At 46.3% G+C, this 17,486-nt stretch overlaps 6 protein-coding genes across 6 annotated transcripts; 5 read left to right on the top strand and 1 right to left on the bottom strand.

The window, feature by feature from the left end:
* Positions 1-1,282: 1,282 nt before the first annotated feature.
* On the top strand, positions 1,283-2,945 carry cbhC (putative cellobiohydrolase; the record flags this gene model as incomplete). Its single annotated transcript, XM_025578877.1, has 5 exons — positions 1,283-1,427; positions 1,494-2,201; positions 2,260-2,517; positions 2,589-2,830; positions 2,901-2,945. The coding sequence occupies 5 exons, from the start codon at positions 1,283-1,285 to the stop codon at positions 2,943-2,945; spliced, it is 1,398 nt and encodes a 465-aa protein (XP_025426368.1).
* Positions 2,946-4,219: 1,274 nt separating this feature from the next.
* BP01DRAFT_351425 (uncharacterized protein) lies at positions 4,220-4,753 on the bottom strand (the record flags this gene model as incomplete). The annotated part of the gene is made up of 2 exons (XM_025573837.1): positions 4,670-4,753; positions 4,220-4,603 (listed from the first exon to the last, which is right to left on the bottom strand). Exons 1-2 carry the CDS (start codon positions 4,709-4,711, stop codon positions 4,220-4,222), a joined length of 426 nt encoding a protein of 141 aa, XP_025426367.1. The 5' UTR covers positions 4,712-4,753.
* Positions 4,754-5,665: 912 nt separating this feature from the next.
* Positions 5,666-6,512, top strand: BP01DRAFT_351424 (uncharacterized protein; the record flags this gene model as incomplete). The annotated part of the gene is made up of 5 exons (XM_025573836.1): positions 5,666-5,711; positions 5,768-5,840; positions 5,902-6,026; positions 6,093-6,272; positions 6,331-6,512. 5 exons carry the CDS (start codon positions 5,666-5,668, stop codon positions 6,510-6,512), a joined length of 606 nt encoding a protein of 201 aa, XP_025426366.1.
* Positions 6,513-7,198: 686 nt separating this feature from the next.
* Positions 7,199-9,206, top strand: BP01DRAFT_410543 (alpha/beta-hydrolase; the record flags this gene model as incomplete). Its single annotated transcript, XM_025578876.1, has 4 exons — positions 7,199-8,004; positions 8,060-8,424; positions 8,454-8,981; positions 9,048-9,206. Exons 1-4 carry the CDS (start codon positions 7,236-7,238, stop codon positions 9,204-9,206), a joined length of 1,821 nt encoding a protein of 606 aa, XP_025426365.1. The 5' UTR covers positions 7,199-7,235.
* Positions 9,207-10,020: 814 nt separating this feature from the next.
* On the top strand, positions 10,021-11,855 carry BP01DRAFT_351421 (cytochrome P450; the record flags this gene model as incomplete). The annotated part of the gene is made up of 7 exons (XM_025573835.1): positions 10,021-10,216; positions 10,278-10,590; positions 10,641-10,872; positions 10,930-11,214; positions 11,273-11,386; positions 11,463-11,626; positions 11,699-11,855. The coding sequence occupies 7 exons, from the start codon at positions 10,021-10,023 to the stop codon at positions 11,853-11,855; spliced, it is 1,461 nt and encodes a 486-aa protein (XP_025426364.1).
* A 2,155-nt stretch (positions 11,856-14,010) lies between these two features.
* BP01DRAFT_330009 (Zn(II)2Cys6 transcription factor domain-containing protein) lies at positions 14,011-16,820 on the top strand (the record flags this gene model as incomplete). Its single annotated transcript, XM_025573003.1, has 5 exons — positions 14,011-14,257; positions 14,314-15,352; positions 15,418-15,688; positions 15,761-15,904; positions 15,964-16,820. Coding segments are annotated over exons 1-5 (2,538 nt in total), but the record flags the coding sequence as incomplete, so codon positions are not given.
* Positions 16,821-17,486: the final 666 nt, after the last annotated feature.

The following is a 17,486-nucleotide window of genomic DNA, read 5'->3' as shown; positions in this document are numbered from 1 at the left end:
GTGTCAGCCCTCTGCGCAGTTCACTTACAATCGGGCTGCAATTGCAAAAAAACGACAACAGGCAGCTATATGTACGATGACCAGGTTTCAGAACTTATCAAGAATTATTATAATTAGGATCATCTCCTTGCGGATGCTTTGCATACTTTGATCAGGACTTATAGTTTTTTCTCATTGATGAGTTTAAATTGAGCAAGAAACAGTACATACGACCACAGGGTGTGGAAAATAGGGCTTCCCGTCCGCTCAGCCGTACTCAAGCCACACGCCGGGAGGTTAGTAGTTGGGTGGGTGACCACCAGCGAATCCCTTCTGTTGTATGTTTTTTTTTGGATATTCTCCAATTGGAGACAGTCTTCCCCATCTGGTTGCAATATATCTTTGTAGCCTTGAACATGTCTGATGGTAGTGACTGAGGCTATGGCCGCTAGCTAATCGATCACAATGTGTACTAAGTGGGGACCGTCAGTTTACATAGACAATATATTCACACTGAAAATTCAAGGGGCTCCGACAATACTCTGTAATGACGAGCGGTTGCCCCCAGTCGCGAGTCCTAGCGCACTGTGTGACCATCGAGTGATTTCACCCCGCAGTTCCCTAGAAACTAAATGCGATAACGCGAGCTGGCAGGCCCTACAGCACTAGGTAGGGCTCATCTCCCCAAAGTCGAGAAAATGCCCATTTTGCTGTCGACTATTGCGAGTGAACACGTTTTTAAAGGAAGAGTTGAGAAAACCAATACTGTGTGGTACTCAATAATGCCTCGCATACTTAGAGCTACGATCTATTTTCCAGTGTTTCACACGTAGTCTTGAGTTCAACCGGGTCATTGCGGCTAAATTACCCCATTATAGAGTCAATGTAGGCTGAACGGACCGTGAAGCCGACATTGGGATGTAGCCTAGTCCGAATCAATATATCAACTGCCGAAATGTGGGGATGCATGCAGGATTCTTCAGGAACGCGTGATTGTTGTACGTGGTCTCCGCGCCCAATTGGGATCTTGGCAGCGCCACCAAAGGACCCTGACGGAGCCTCTATCTCGATCCAGAACGGAGTAAAGCCTGCTCCGATGCCCTCGTTCTTGGATATATTCCACAGGACTGAGAATAGATGGAACCGACGCGGAAAGTAGCGATGCGTCCCAGGGCAGCACGGCGGCGTATCCGTGAACTTTGGGCATTGACAGCATCTATAAATTCGCTGTCTCCAAGTGTAAACCAACCAACGCAACTCTATTGTCATTAAAAGTTCTGGCAAGGAATATCCACCTGTCAAGATGCATCGTGCATTGTCTCTCGCAGGGATATTGCTGCCACTTGCTATCCAGGCTCAGCAGACCCTCTATGGTCAATGTGGAGGTCAGGGCTATTCCGGACTCACCAGTTGTGTGGCTGGAGCCACTTGCTCCACTGTGAATCAATGTATGAGCCCCTTCTGTGTCTCTTTGGGGGAGATTACGAGATATAGCTGACCTTCTTTGGCTTTAGACTATGCTCAGTGTACGCCAGCAGCTGCTGCGGGCTCTACCGCCACCTCGAAGGCAACCACTACTTCAACCACCTTGAAGACGACCACTACGACTAATGCTGCGGGAACGACGACCACTAAAACCTCCACTGGCATCACCTCGGCCACTACTACAGCCAGCGCAAGTGGTAATCCGTTCAGTGGGTACCAGCTCTATGTGAACCCATACTACTCATCGGAAGTGGCGTCTCTGGCCATCCCATCTCTCACGGGGACCCTATCTTCGCTTCAGGCGGCGGCAACCGCTGCAGCCAAGGTGCCATCTTTTGTGTGGCTGGATGTCGCAGCCAAAGTGCCTACCATGGCTACTTACCTGGCCGACATCAAGGCGCAGAATGCGGCCGGAGCCAATCCCCCCATTGCCGGCCAATTTGTAGTGTATGACCTCCCTGATCGCGACTGCGCTGCACTGGCCAGCAATGGCGAGTACTCAATCGCAAACAATGGGGTTGCAAACTACAAAGCCTACATTGACTCTATTCGCGAGGTGTTGGTGCAGTACTCGGATGTCCACACCATCCTGATCATAGAGCCCGACAGTCTGGCCAACCTGGTGACCAACCTCAATGTGGCCAAGTGCGCCAATGCCCAGAGCGCCTATCTCGAATGTACCAATTATGCCCTGACTCAGCTTAATCTCCCCAACGTGGCTATGTACCTTGACGCCGGTAAGCTACGCATCCTTGATTCATCTTGTGTACTGAATCTAACCACCGGAAATCGAAGGACACGCCGGCTGGCTCGGCTGGCCTGCCAACCAGCAACCTGCAGCCAACCTCTACGCAAGTGTCTACAAGAACGCCAGTTCCCCTGCTGCAGTGCGCGGTCTGGCCACCAATGTCGCCAATTACAACGCCTGGACCATATCTTCCTGCCCTTCATACACCCAGGGCAACAGCGTTTGTGATGAACAACAGTACATCAGTGCAATTGCCCCACTGCTGCAAGCGCAGGGCTTCAACGCTCAATTTATCGTCGATACTGGTATGGTGTCTATGTTTCTCCCAAGCTTCTTCCCAGCTTTCCCCTGAGCTAATATGAACTGAAAATTCCAGGCCGTAACGGTAAGCAGCCGACAGGCCAACAGGCCTGGGGTGACTGGTGCAACGTCATTGGCACTGGATTTGGCGTGCGCCCGACCATCAGTACCGGCGACTCGCTCGTCGATGCCTTCGTCTGGGTGAAGCCCGGAGGCGAGAGTGACGGTACCTCAAACAGCTCAGCCACACGATATGACGCCCACTGCGGCTATAGCGATGCCTTGCAGCCGGCACCTGAGGCGGGAACTTGGTTCCAGGTATATTGCCTGCTAAAGCCTGTTGGTGAGCGCAGATTGACTAATGGTTTTCTCGCGGTTGCATTTGTAGGCCTACTTCGTTCAGCTGCTCACAAACGCCAACCCGGCTTTCTAGACTCTCAGCGGGGAGGAGGAATTGGTTATGGTCAGCACAATAGTCCACGATCACGACAGATCAGAGTGTTCAGTAAATACTTTGCAAAAGTGTTGGGTACCGTAACTAATCTCTTTTTTCGTACCGACGCAATCTATGAATTGGATCCTCAGTTTCAGGCAGGCATCAATAAACGCTGTGGCCTGGGCGTCTTCGCTGTAACATTAATAGGGTTTGAGTTATGAAATTTAAGCTATCATTTCAGGAAATTCCGCTGGCTTTGAGCAATTATGGTGGAAATCTGCAGCACTCGCACATAGTACATAGCAGGCCGAGGGTGTTAGTAGTTTGAGGTTGCAAGCGGGTTGCGCACAGTTGCAGTTAGTTATGTACTAATTATAACTGATAATTATTCTTTATACTAGTAAAAATATAGTATAATAGTTTAAAACTATTTTAACTTTTTTATATCTATTAGAGCTTATTACTACTATTATATATAAAAATGTTATAATTCAATTTAAAAAGTTGATTTCTTAGTTAATTCTTTATATATTTTTCTATAAATAGGCTTAAAATCTGTAGTAAAATTCTATCTTTATTCTATATTAATTCTATAGCCCCAGTTGCCTAAATAGGCAAGATATTAAGAAAAAAGTAAAATTTTATATAATGTCACGGTGTGTAAGGAATAAACAATAGGACTTATTCAAAACAATAGCCGTTCGGACAGCATTATCCACAGTCGCTAATTCATCCCTTGAATTAGGACTATGGACCTATTGACCCTACTGATACGCCCACGTGATACTTTTCTTCCCTAAAGGGAAGTTGTAGGGCTCTCAGCCCTTACACGGTGCAACCCCAGAGGACCTACCCGCCCTGTTCGACCTAACCGACCTGGTTGACCTGCTTAACTCTTCCTACCCCTTGACTACCCTGCACATAATCTACAATCTTCTTAATCTTCTTCCCACTTCTAATTCTGCTTGTAGCTCTTCGAGTTATGTCTTATCTATAAATCCGAGAATAGCTTAACTAAGTAGCTAGAAGATAGAATTTAGAAGACTTATATTAAGAGATCTTTAGCTAGAACTACTAGTTCTATTATCTTATCTATAATTAAGCCAGCTGATTTGAGAAGGAAGCAACTGGTTCATAACTCTTCAATGGTCTGAAGCTTCTACAGGAATCCAAGCTTTCCTTTTGACCATCAGGACACAGCGACTATCCACCGAGTCGAAATTGGCAGCACAAGTGCACACTTGAATTCATTTGCCACTAAGTACAACGATTTACTCATATGGTAGGTATAAAGCGGACTCGCCATTCTCGTAGACCTCTCTAAGTACTGCACGATCAAAAAGTTCGTATAGGCCTGCTGGCATCAGGGCCGCGCAATCGACCCGCTTCTGCTCTAGATCAAATACCAGAGCCACATGTCCTTGCCGTCCGGGTCCAATCCAATGTACCAGGAATATATCCGGACGGATCTCGCGCTGTTGGTAGGGAAGTGCGAGTACGTCGGTTCCATCTGGAAGAGGGGGAACAGTGAAGTACACTAGTTCTTTGCTAAAACTGATTCGATACTGTGGGCCAGTGGGGTATTGATACTCGAATGTGCGGCCGACCATAGCACTCGTCTTCGGTCCGCCGACTTTATCGGGAAGGTGGTCTGCCTGTCACACAATGAGCTTGTGAAATTTTGGTTAATGTCAGGTTTGCCATTCGAGGCGGATAATTACATTAGGAACATTTATTGCTACGTTGTCCGTTGGGGTAGGCATGATAAGGGCAAGGAAGGTCCTTGGATGATATTTGACTTGAATCTGGGTCGGTGAAAAAGTTTCAGCTTGGCTGAATGCATGTAAGAATCCGGAGATAGGGGCATAAATAGAGGACGCTGCTGACCAGACCAAGAACAAACGATCGGAGATATGTAAATGTGGGGTAAGCTTAGAGAGTGAAAACATATTATTGACGGGTTTCCCCGCGATTTCCTGGGTGCGTTGTCTCAGTTCGTAACTTCCCCCGCCGGGAATAATTACAAGCATACAGCTCCATAAGCCACCCAAAGACTTGAAAAGGAGACGCCTGCACTGATTTGAGACTATTCCGAGCTAGTGGTGGGGCCGACAAGCTATCCTCGGCTCCGCAAATTCACACTGCCATGACTCAATAATGCCGACAGAGGTGATTTCTGTGCGGAATATGCTTCATTAAGGTACGTGGTCGTACTATGGCGTGCTATGATAACCAATCAAATATGATGACGATCAGCCAAAAAGGGAGGAGATGGGGGAGGCTCAAGGCCCGAGGAATGCATTGATAAAGTCAAGGGCTCATGTTCGAAACTTCTCATCTCCGCCTCGCCCTTCACTTTCGGTCACTCAAATTTTTTGTGTTACAGTATCCTAGCGGAATCAACAACGTCAATCATCATCATGCCGAAAAGCCTTAGAGTTGCAGTTCTAGGTCCCAAAGGCCAATGTGGATCGTGCGTTGTGGACGAACTCTTATCCAGAGGCCACAGTGTGGTCGGAATTTCTCGTTCGCCCCCTAAAACATGGCCGACACCTGGGGAGTATGGCGGCATTCCATGTGACTTCAGCGACATCAAAGGTCTTAGCAAGATTTTGTCTGATGGCGGCTTTGACGCGGTAGTCTCCGCCTTTGCTCCTCCTTTAGCCGACTTTGATGCCGTCTACACTGTGGGGGTTGAAGGTCACGGTAATATCAAGATGGCCATCCTCAGATCGACATATCGCAACCCTTTTATTATTATTGGTATGACTGCCAGATCTCGCTGTAGGAGACCTGACATGAGTCTAATGATTAAACAGGTGGCGCCGGATCGCTCTATTACAGGAATGGAGTCCAATTGTGTGATGATGAGAGCTTTGCATATAAGCACTGGTGAGTTTCAGAGAATGCAGTCTATTCGTATATTGCTGGGAAAATCACCAACCAATAGTAGGTACGCGTGGCCGGATGTCCATCTCGACTATATGTCTACACGCATGTTTGATCATGGGCAGAGAGCATTCGGTACATTCATCCGTACGTTCAAATGGGCAAGATCAAATTTCGAGAATCCTGGCTGTAGGTTCTCCAGTTTCGCGTTAACTACCTATGCGGAATTGCGTTGACAAATCGCCTAATGTGCAGGGTTCTCCCTGTTATTCAGACCGTTTGCTAGCTGGTTCTTGTGGTCTGCCAAGAAGAACCTTACCAGTCGGAACACGCTTGGGCTTATCTTTTGCTCCCGAGCAGCGCTCACTATGTGGGAAGGTGTGCAAGAAACCAAATGGAGCTTTCTGTCACCCCCTTGGCAGTTGCGTGATAAAGGTAAATCACATTGGACCCGCTACGGCCTCTCAAATACTAATATCCTTACCCAAAACAGGAATCCGAACCGGAAAGTATGAGGTACACGTGGATGATACTATGGGCTCCGCTGAGTATGGAATTAACAACGGAATATATAACGAGGATATGGCAGTAGCCATTGTGGACGAGATTGAGAACAACAAGTTGACCCACAAGCACTGGACCTGTACCGGGCCAATTGGTGTGAAGGAATGGTAAGCTCCCTCTTGCTGTCCAGCCTTACAGGTGTAACACCTCAGTACCCATCATGTCCTAAATTTCGATCTGTCCATGTGCTCAGTCTCCATTCCCTATTCCCTAAAGACGTATTTCATAATTCCGCGCTATTGTAAACCCTTAATGTCCAAAGAATTTTACCATGTGTCAACTGCCACCTAATCAGAGTCACCTGACTGCGTCCGTACGGGGCCTTCTTTCTCTGGATCCTCCTGGGGATCCTCTTAGAAAGAACCAACATCTTCAATGATATTCATGATCTCATGTTCTCCCTACGGATAACCCGTAGATGACGGTGATCGTTACTTTGAATCAGTTTGTCTGGGATACTCATCTCCGCCGGCTGAAGATAATGCTTGCCCTTGAACGGTTGGATTCCAAAGTCTGTAGCACGTATCCGAGAATGTACCCCACCTGGCATGTTTCCCGCTTTCCCCGCCACTTTACCCCGTCGGAGCCCCACTGGCACTTGTCTGCATCCGAGATCGACAGTGATGGCTAAGCTCTTTTGGAAATCGAGTGGAGACGCTGACTACGAATTGGTCGCTATAGTTATGGATTTGAGTTGGTTTAATTGACGTAATCTCACCGCTACGATATCAATATTTCTAGCTCCCCACAATCCTCTACTCCTGTTTACAACAAGTTGACTGTTTCATACTGTCAAAGTTGCCCTTCCCAATTCTCTGCCTCATCATCTATATCATGGCTGAAATCCAACCCCACGCCGATTTCCTGACGTCATGTCAAGAAAACAGAAAGAAGGCAATGAACTATATTCAATTTCGGTCTGCCTTATCACCGGAGGACCCTAAAGCGCGCTTTCCGGGGTTTCGCCAGGGTCTGACTACCTTCAAGGCTGGACAGCAAGTGGAAAAGGGCGCGAAGCCCCTACCTGTGGACATTCTTATGCACGAAAGTATGCCAATGGTTCTTTCCGACGGCACGAAATTATACTACGATATCTTCTTCCCAGCTGGTTACGAGAACCTTGAAGTTGTTGATAAATACAAGAAAATCCCTGCGTTAGTCGCCTGGAGTCCATATGGCAAGCAGAAGGGCGGGACGCTCTTGGACGACTTTCCATTCCGTGCGGGAGTACCTAAGCATTGGCTGTCAGGTCTACAAAAATGGGAAGGGCCCGACCCTGGATTCTGGTGTGCCGAAGGATACGCGATTGTGAATGTTGATACACGTGGCGCTTATACTTCTGAGGGTGATTTGGAAATAATGGGTTACCAGGAAGCCCAAGATGGAGCAGAGTTCGTGACTTGGCTGTCGGAGCAGCCCTGGTGCAATGGCAAAGTTGGACTCACCGGGAATAGTTGGTTAGCCATGATTCAGTGGAAAATCGGAAGTTTGCGACCTAAAGGTCTTGAAGCGCTCGCGCCATGGGAGGGAATACAGGACATGTATCGCGACAACACGTGTCAAGGCGGAATTCCTGCCGGTGAGTTCCACAATTCGATTGCCGGTAAGCATATCCTACATCAGCGGCTTTTATGTGGAAAATTGTTGACAGCAGACAGATACCCTCGCTAGCTACGGCAAGCTTGAGGACCCACCCAGTGTTCTGGTTAAGTACCCCCTTTTCACCGAATACTGGGAAGACAAGAGAGCCAATTGCGAGCAAATAAATGTTCCCACATACGTGGCTGCCTCGTGGACGAACCCAATTCACACCCCGGGAACCCTGAGAGCTTACCGTTGTATCCCTGAATCTGTCCCTAAGTGGCTTCGAGTGCATAACTCACAGGAATGGCCAGACTATTATGCAGATTCCAGCTGCCGTGACCTGAAGAGATTCTTTGATTACTTTCTAAAGGGAGATGTGGATAATGGTTGGCTTGCTACACCTAAGATCCGACTCAGTGTCCTGCATTTGGGCTTGATGGTATGGGTGATACCCTGAATAGGGCGGAGACTACCTGGCCACTGGCTCGAACGGAGTATCAGAAAATCTATCTGACACCTGAAGGAAAAATGAGCCGATCACCTTCGACCGAGTCGGGTCAAGTCATATACGACTCCAAGAATGGGAAAGCCCTGTTCCGGTATCGCATACCCCATGACATGGAGACTACCGGTTATTTTATTGCTCGTCTCGCAGTATCTTGCCCATCCAGCGATGATATGGACCTGTTCGCCCAGGTGTGCTGTCTTCGCGGGCGCTCTGCAAATAAGCAGGGTGTTCTCACAATTCGACCTGACAATATGATGGTGATTAAATTGTTAAAATTGCTACATGACTGGCATGTCGGCCTTCAGGGAGTTGGCATGTTGTTTCATTGGGGACCAGCCGGCCAGCTCCGGGTCAGTCATGCTCATCAGCTCAGTGAGCATGCTACTTCTTTCGAGCCGCTTTATGCGCACACCGAGCGTATCCCGTTGACACAAGGGGAGATTCGAGTCGTGGAGATCCCACTTCGTCCTTATGGGATGTTTTGGAGGGTACGTACTGCACTGCATTGAGCTAAATTGTGGCATCTCATGAGTAGACTGCTGACTGTATATTAGAAAGATGATGTTATGGAGCTTACTATTGCAGGCAATCCAGTCCTGCCATTTCCAATCCCAGGCGTCAAGCCCTTGCAGGGAACCAACACTGGCGCCCATACCATTCATTGCCTTGATAGAGGAGATGATAGTTCTTGCCTTGTTGTACCAAGTACCTAGTATAGCTTTATAGTTACCTCAAATAATGAGCAATTCATTGAAACCTCAAGCCTTGTATGTCAATAAAAAAATAGTCTCATTACTTGACGAACAAAATTCAGGGCTTACGATCCTATTGCTAAGACCGGCATGTGATCTGCTACAGAACCGTGTCTAGCCCAATTTCCACTTCTTTGTTTTATGTCCTGTGCATCATATGGATTTTTGTGTTGCTGTCGCACTTCTTCACAGGTATCCAATGGGTAGCTCCTTCTTCGTCGGCTCAAGCAGAATCCGCCCGCTGACAAATGCCGCTGACAAATTCCTATCCCCGTAGCACCTACGTAAGTTATGCATTTAGAAGGCCCATTCCAGCATTAATTATTTATGAATTACTATCCTCTACTACGTACATATATTCGTATAAACTTCACAGTCATTTAGTATCGGCATCGGGTATAACTGCAACCCGAGGGGATCCTTTACGATGGGCCGACGGGGCCGACGGGGATTCTGACGCCTCACTCATTACCCCTGCTAATTGGCAGATTCTGTTTCTGTCTCCGTTTGAAGTGGGGTTTGTGAGCCAAAACCAACCCCTTGGACGACGTATTGTACGGTGATAATTTGCAACTGGGCAACTGATGAAAAAAATCTCCTCTACTATGCTACAGGAATCGATGCCATAAAAGATGCACGGCTTCCGCCGTGTCATTTCAGGGCTGATCTCTTCATCACACGACCAATTGATCAGGAAGATAGTACGAACGATAGAATGGCCAGCCAGGCAGTTTCATCATTCTTGTGGGAGTTTTCTGATGCAGGATTTCCGGGGATGGTCACCGATCTAGCTCTGGTCATCTTGGTGGCTCTGATTGCTAAGGTTGCGCTTCGAATATACCGCATACACTTGCATCCCTTGAGTTTCTTCAAGGGAGTTCCAGAAGCGTGCGTTTCGGAAAACTGGCTGTACAAGGTAACAAAAAGTGGGAGAGCAGAACAAACTTTCGAAGCTCTTCACGAAAAGTATAGTATGTATTTTGCTAATTCTCTCCGAAGTGATCAGCTGCTGATCTTCTATCTGAAATACAGACACAAAGGCTCTTCGAATTGGACCTAATGAGCTGCATATCACGGATATCGAGCTGTACAAAGTAATTTATAATCAATCTAAACCCTTCCTCAAGCATGCCCCATTCTACGATGGATTCAGCACACCGCACACTGTCTTTGCTGAGCTCGAACCTCATTTACATAAGGAGCGCCGGCGCATGCTGAATCCTTTGTTTTCGAAAGTGGGTGTTTACAAGTTAGAGCCTCTTATCTGCGAGAAGATCTATTTGCTATCGGCCAAAATCACTCGACTTTGTGCGACCAAGGAAATTGACGTTTACAATGCAGTTCGGTCAGTATCAGATACGACATACAATTACGTACTCTAACTGCTTACGGCAGCCTCTTAACCACGGAAATTATCACTGAGTTTGCTTTTGCAAAGTCGGCTAATCTTATTGAGGAGAAGAGTGATGAATTCGACTCATGGTTCCTTGACGCTTTCGATGTCGGCTCCCGGAGTATCGTCGATCTACAGTACAATTCAGTCCTTCGAAATATCGTTTCGGTTCTTCCAGCCAATGTGGTTAAAATTCTGAATCCCCAGCTTTGCTCTATCTTAGATCTTCAGCAGGTATAGTACTAAACCCCCATTTAATCTCGATCAGCAATACTAACATATTAATGTAAGTTTGCGGGAAGCTGTATGCGATACTGGCAGACATCGTCTAAGGTCTCTTCTTACCCTGTCATCTTTGACAGCCTGAAGTCAATCTCAGATGATGCCAAAGTTTCCGAGGCCATGGATATCCTTATCGCCGGTGCTGATACTACTGCGTCTACTCTTACAACTGGGTTCCTTCATATCCTATCCAATGAAAAAATCAAAAGCCGTCTTGTGCAGGCCATTGATGAAGCTATGCCAGAAACAGGACTACTTATCTCACTCCAGGCTCTGGAGAAAGTAGAATATTTGGTATATAATAATTCCAGGACAAAGAACCCTAATAACAATCTAACTGACAATTTTTTAGGTGGCATGTGTTAAGGAGTCTATCAGAGTGGGCATGGCCGTACCAGGTCGTCTACCTCGTGTTGTTCCTTATGGTGATCCATTCGTTGTTGAGGGGAAAGTTGTTCCTCCGGGCGTAAGTTTAGTCTCGCTTGGACTGAATGCTTACTACTATACTTGGATAATGCTGATAATATCTCTGCACCATATAGACTATTGTTGGTATGTCAACGTACACCATGCACAACTCTGAAGATGCGTGGGGACCCGATGCCCGCGAGTTCAACCCGGACCGTTGGATTGGGCCCGAATCCAAGGGCTTAGAACAGTGGATGTGCACGTTTTCTAAGGGTGCCAGAATGTGCCTGGGGCAGAAGTAAGTTAAAATACCTCGACATGTTGTAAGCTAGGTTTCGCTTTACATCGACTCATTTATTGATCGTTGCAGTGTCGCACCCGCTGAGATCACTCTCGCATTCGCTTATTTGTTTCGTAACTACGAACTAAGCCTTCCGAAAGGGCATATTAAGCCAGATGCCCTTGACCACTTCACCTTGGCGTATCAGAAGCCCGGGTTACCTGTTGTGTTCAAGCCTCGTCAGTAAAAGTATCCGGGGCGTGAGTACATAGGATTAGGTTGTTTCGGCCTGTCTTGGAGGATTGGGCTTTCGAACCGGTGAATCAAGCAAGTTCTAAAACTGGAGCTCGGAATGTCCTGATATTTAGAAAAGTTCAAGTCACTTAGCTGTATGAATGAGAAAATATGTATCTGCCCAGGCGGCTGGTCTCCAACTCTCCGTTGAAAAGGACAGTTGTAGCGTCTGCTCCACATCTTTCCCTCACCGTGAACAGGCCTCTGCAAACGAGTCTAACGATCCTGAGTTCCGCCTGGGGGCTCGCCTTAGGAAAGCTCGCGAGCTTTGTTGGACAACTGGCTCGGCCTATTGCTAAAACTAGAGTGGCTAACAGCCAGGTCAGGTCAGGTTAATTGGAAATTTTATACCTGACTGCCAGGTTATGGTCAGGTGAAGGAAATTTTTATATCTAATTATAGTATAGTCAAAAAAACGGATAGTTAGTCATCTTAACTATTCTTGATACCAAGTTCTATCTACTATATCTCTTTTAGTCTTAGTATAGTTAAGATAAGATTATAATCTAGCTATCTTAACTAGAGTGGCTATACCTGACCGTTATACCTTAACCTTAACCTGGCCATAATCTATTAGATAAGACTATATATAGCTATCTACTTAAGACTATTATCTTAATAGATAATTATACTAGAATTATATATCTAGTTCTATAGATTATTCCCTACTTCTAAGAGAATAATGTTTCTTTATTCTTTTATAATATTAGTCCTTAGTCTATTCTTACTTTACTATCAATAACAGTAAGAAAGGCTCTATAAAGACCCCCTTGGCCTGCTATGTAGCCTAGCCCTAGTATAGAAACAAGGTGGGTAAGAATTGAAGAAGAATAAATGGTGCATCTGACTTCGGGCAGACCTGTACATAGATAGCGGTATCTCTACAGCGAGTGATACTCCAGACTGTTCCCCTCAGCAGAATGGATATTCCAGTTGGCATATTGATTCGGAATTGAAAGGATCAGCTCAGGAATTCAAACGCTCCTAGAATTACGTTTAGATGCGTCTAGGAGCGACATCCGTTTCCCAGAAGCTTGACGGCTGATCTGATTCTCAAAGAGTCTAGAATATTCTACTTCTACTGTTTTTTTTGATATACTGTTGATGATAATCAACAGTAGAGGTCTTATTGTTCCTTGTTCTTTATGTTCACTGAAAGTCCTCGTCAATGATGTCTTGAATGTGGAAAGACATTAGTGAGTGTTGATACTACAAGTAAATTTGTCGAGTGTTCATCACAAACACTGTGAGCATTAATTAGACGGTCTTGCTATGGTGTAGGTGTAATCAATTTAGCCTGCAGATCACGTGCATTTGCTAATAATTCCCTAGTCCCCCTATTGGCACTCGAAAAGTTTTTCATCCTCAACTTCCGTGCCTGGTTTGTTAGGCTTCACTGCAAGTTTGGCTCGATGATCTGATTGGGAAAGATCACCTCAGGATCGAAGGGCAACTGTGGGAATCTTTGCAAGGTCCGAGCTAACTTGCAGCAATTTCATTTCTGAGGGCCCGTACTTCCGTCCGCGCGCAGAAGAAGCCACTGTGGGGTAGTGTGTACTCTATGTACAGTATGTACTCCATAAGGTCAGCGTTCAAAAGTATTGGAAAACGCTACAGTTTCCGCCGGATTGGCTGCCAGCCAAACGACCTTTTTTATCCCATGATTCAATACAATCTCAATGGAAGGTAAATTGTATGTGGCCCTCTGGGCAATCTCGACTGATTCCGCGTGTGATGGAACCAATTCCAGTTATGTTGTGGGCTCAATGTCAAAAATGGAATCGTATCGCAAGGGTATTCAGCTTGCGATGAAAAGCTACCGGCTCACCCGGGAAAATTCATGCGAACAAAGAATTACGTAAGAATAGAGTAGAGTGCAAAATACCAAATAGAAGTAGAAAGGCAGGAAAAAGACTAAATTGAAATAAACTGTAAGACCGAAGCAAAAATCAGCCAATTGATTAAATCTGACAAAGTAATGCGAAATTCGGAAACTTGAGTTTCCCGACTTTCGGTCTTGACATGCAAGCTTCCGCTGACTCATCATGTCCCCGCCTTTTGAGCGTCTGAGTTTAGTGAGCTTTCGACTTTCGCATCAACGCAATGAACATATCTCCGCCGTTTGTTCATGATGGCGAACTCCCCTCACGACCCTGCGTTATTCCACCACAAGAATACATCCTACATGTTCCCACCTTCAGATCTAGACGAATTCTCCCCCGCGCCGAGAAGGTACAATTGTACCGTCTGCTCTACGTCCTTCCGGCGCCGTGAGCACTTTGAGCGTCATCTCAGGAGCCATTCTAAGCGCAAGGACTTCAAATGTGATCTTTGCGATAAACGATTCGCGCGGAGGTATGCTTTTATGGGGTACTGGCCACTATGCACATAAACTTACACTTCTCCCCCAGAGATACATTGCAACGCCATTCAACACTTCATGAGGTACCACACAAAGCTCAAAGAACGCTCCCGAGGGCACCCCATGCTTGCTTCAACTGTGTCAAGTCAAAACAACGCTGTTCTGGATCCTATCCATGTGATCGCTGTAATAAAAAAGGTTGGCCTTGCCAGTTTACTAAAGGCTCCAAGGAAGTGTCGCCGAAAGAACAGGAGATCCTTCCGAATACAACCGAACGAAGGACAATTCATCAAGAATGTCAGATCTCGGACCATAACAGCCCTCCTGAGCCATCGCTTGTATGTGGGCTATACCCGATAAGCACAGTCCAGTCTGACCCTGGGAGTTCGGATAATGTCAACTTTACTGGCTGGCCATGTGTGGATCCTCCTTTCCCAAGCCAGGCTCGAGAACTCTCTCAATCCACCGACGCCGCTCCTCTCTTGGAACCCTGTTCTTTTTGGCCTCTGGACGATGTCTTTGGCTATTCTGATGTGGCTTCATCTGGCATCCCCGGTCTTCATGCGCCTTTTGGTGTGGCAGAGACCGTGGATCAACAAATAAAAATGTCAGTTGAGAATGTCGCTTCTGTGGAGCTCCCGAATTCTCAACAGAAGCATTCGAGACGTGCCGAGGAGGTCCATAAGCCCTCCTCCAATGCCCAGTCAGAGAACTATGTGTCACAAACCACCCTCACAGAAGAAGACCGCGACATTTTGATATCTGAGGATTACGGACATGTCCCCAAGCCTTCTATCTCAACCTACGAAAGGATCAGTGCTCACTATGCGGAAGTAAGTCGGTCTTCATCAGAGGCCCTTCCAAGCTTGTATTCATTGGATATTCTACACGTATGTACACAGCTGTACTTCGAACATTTTCACCAAAGCTTTCCTATTCTTCACCAACACACCTTCGAAGCCCGAAGCTCGTCATGGCTCCTTTATATCGCCGTCGCTGCTGTGGGAAGCCAGTATTCTCGACTTTCAAACCGGACTCGAATTTTCTTCGACCTGGTGAAAGCAATAAGAATGTCTTTGCTTCGAAAGGTATCTCTAATTTTAACTCTCCCATGATGAACGTTGGTCATGGTTGGTCTGATATGATAAGTTAGCTCAGCTCCGTTTCGTCACTTCAAAACAATCTTGAACTTGCCCAGGCAACGCTGCTATTCAACTTCTCTCTTCTCTTCAGCGGAACACGAGAGAATTTAATGCATTTGCAATACCAACGAAACCTGCTGGTCACGATGTGTCGCCCCCTCCTCATCCCCAGTGTTCTCTTCGCGAAGAGCAGCATGTTATCAAATGGTAGTGTGGCCACCGGAATCTGGACTCAATGGATCGCGACAGAATCCTGGAAAAGACTAGTGTATTTTACCTGGTGTAAGTATAGTCAGCGTGTTTCACTTTGCTCTTTATATCACTTCATATTTGCTGAGTTTCGGACCTTCAAAGTGATCGAATGCTTTCAACTAGTCTTATTCGATCTGCCCACTCTGATTACGGTTGATGACCTGCATTTGGGCATGCCCTGTAAGGATGAACTTTGGCAGTCCGCAAGTTCCTATAATTGGGAGATGGCTAGAGCCTCACAGAGAGGTAAATTATGCCATATATCAGAGTTGACGAAGGTTCCTTAGCTGACTTAATATGACAAGAACTGACCGAATGTCTCAGCGTCTCATCCTTGCTTAAGACGAAAATTGTTGATCAGCACCGTATCCGCTCATTGAGTGGCTCGGCGCTTTGGATATTGGTATTTGCGGTGTATATTGCAGAAAGGCACTCTACCAAACAGCCAACGTTATATCCTTATCCGAGCATGCATAGTTTCTCAGAAACTTGGAACTTTTCTCTTGCGGGGGGCATCGATACTGGCGACCTTGATAAGGATAACGTTGATGCGATCCTTGGGAATTTTCAGCAAGCTGTTTTGCGACACCTCCAAGTATCACCTCTCCTTTTCATCGTGGCGAAATTTTCTCTCATTCTTCGACTGCTTCGCTTTATCCAATACCGTCATTTGTATGTCTCTTCGGGGTGGATGGCACAGCACCAGGAGGTTGGCGCTGCGGCGGAACATATCGCACAGTTACTTCAAGCAGAACCGAGACGGGCACGTCAAAGTCTCTTGCATGCTGCCCAGTTGTTCCGATTAATTCGTTCACAGCAACAGTTTGACCCCTATGACTCCTTCATTTTGCTTATGGCTGTCCTATACATCTGGAACTACGATAGATTCGTGGTCTCAGCCAAAACAAAATACTCTTCTGGTGCTGACGCCGAGAACATTCTTCGAATCGACCAAAATATGAGCGAGGATTTGCAGGAGAAATGGATCGCAGGCACATTTGAACAGCATAAGCAGCTTCATATCACTGGCCTTGGAGTGCTCAACGGCCATGATAGCGTGCCACGTACTTTTCGAGAATCAATGAGAATCTTGAGCCATGGGAAGGCTTGGTCAAGCCAGGCGAATGCTATCAAATACGCACTCCGTCAAATATTGCTAGGTGGTGCTCCATCATTTCCTACCGAAGCCGAGTGATCAATGAATAAATTTGAGGTCAGACTTAATATTTAGATCTGTTCCGCCTAATTCCATTAGCAAATTTCAGCTGTTGAAAATGTGCGAGGCAAGAACGCGGGCGTTTATTTTATCCATTATTTTGATAGAGGCAGCTACAACTCTCGTTGCATCGCTCCTAGTGTTTAGACAGTCTCATTGTGCTTTGGTGGTAATAATTTAGTATGGTGTTTATTGTCAGCTTATGGTAGTATTTAGCGGAGATGAAGTCCACATTACAGCAGTGAGTGAATAGCAGTGTTTTTCTTCAGGCACAATTCACCAGATTTGTTATTGTAATATGGCTTCTGTTCGGAAACTGGATCAAGGTCACGCTCGCAATCAATGTCTTACTGTATCAGAGTGACAAACAGAATGCCGAGCAATCATAGCTAGAACCATGTGACACGTGCCTAACATATTGCCTTTGGTTAAGCGGGCGAATAGCAAAGGTATGTGCATGGGTTTCAATATTTAATTGATACTCTACGTGGAGCAGGGGTGTCAAGGGCTAAAAAGCTTGTGTAGCAAAAGTAATAAGTTGCTAATCCTAAGTTAAATTATTTAGAGAACTATCTGAAATGATTAGGGTTACATTAGGGTTACATTAGGGTT

The sequence above is a fragment of the Aspergillus saccharolyticus genome, assembly GCF_003184585.1.
Source record: "Aspergillus saccharolyticus JOP 1030-1 unplaced genomic scaffold BP01scaffold_70, whole genome shotgun sequence".
NCBI classification, from domain to species: domain Eukaryota; kingdom Fungi; phylum Ascomycota; class Eurotiomycetes; order Eurotiales; family Aspergillaceae; genus Aspergillus; species Aspergillus saccharolyticus.
Note: the sequence above shows the minus strand (reverse complement) of the source record. Positions and strands in the feature narration are given on the sequence as shown.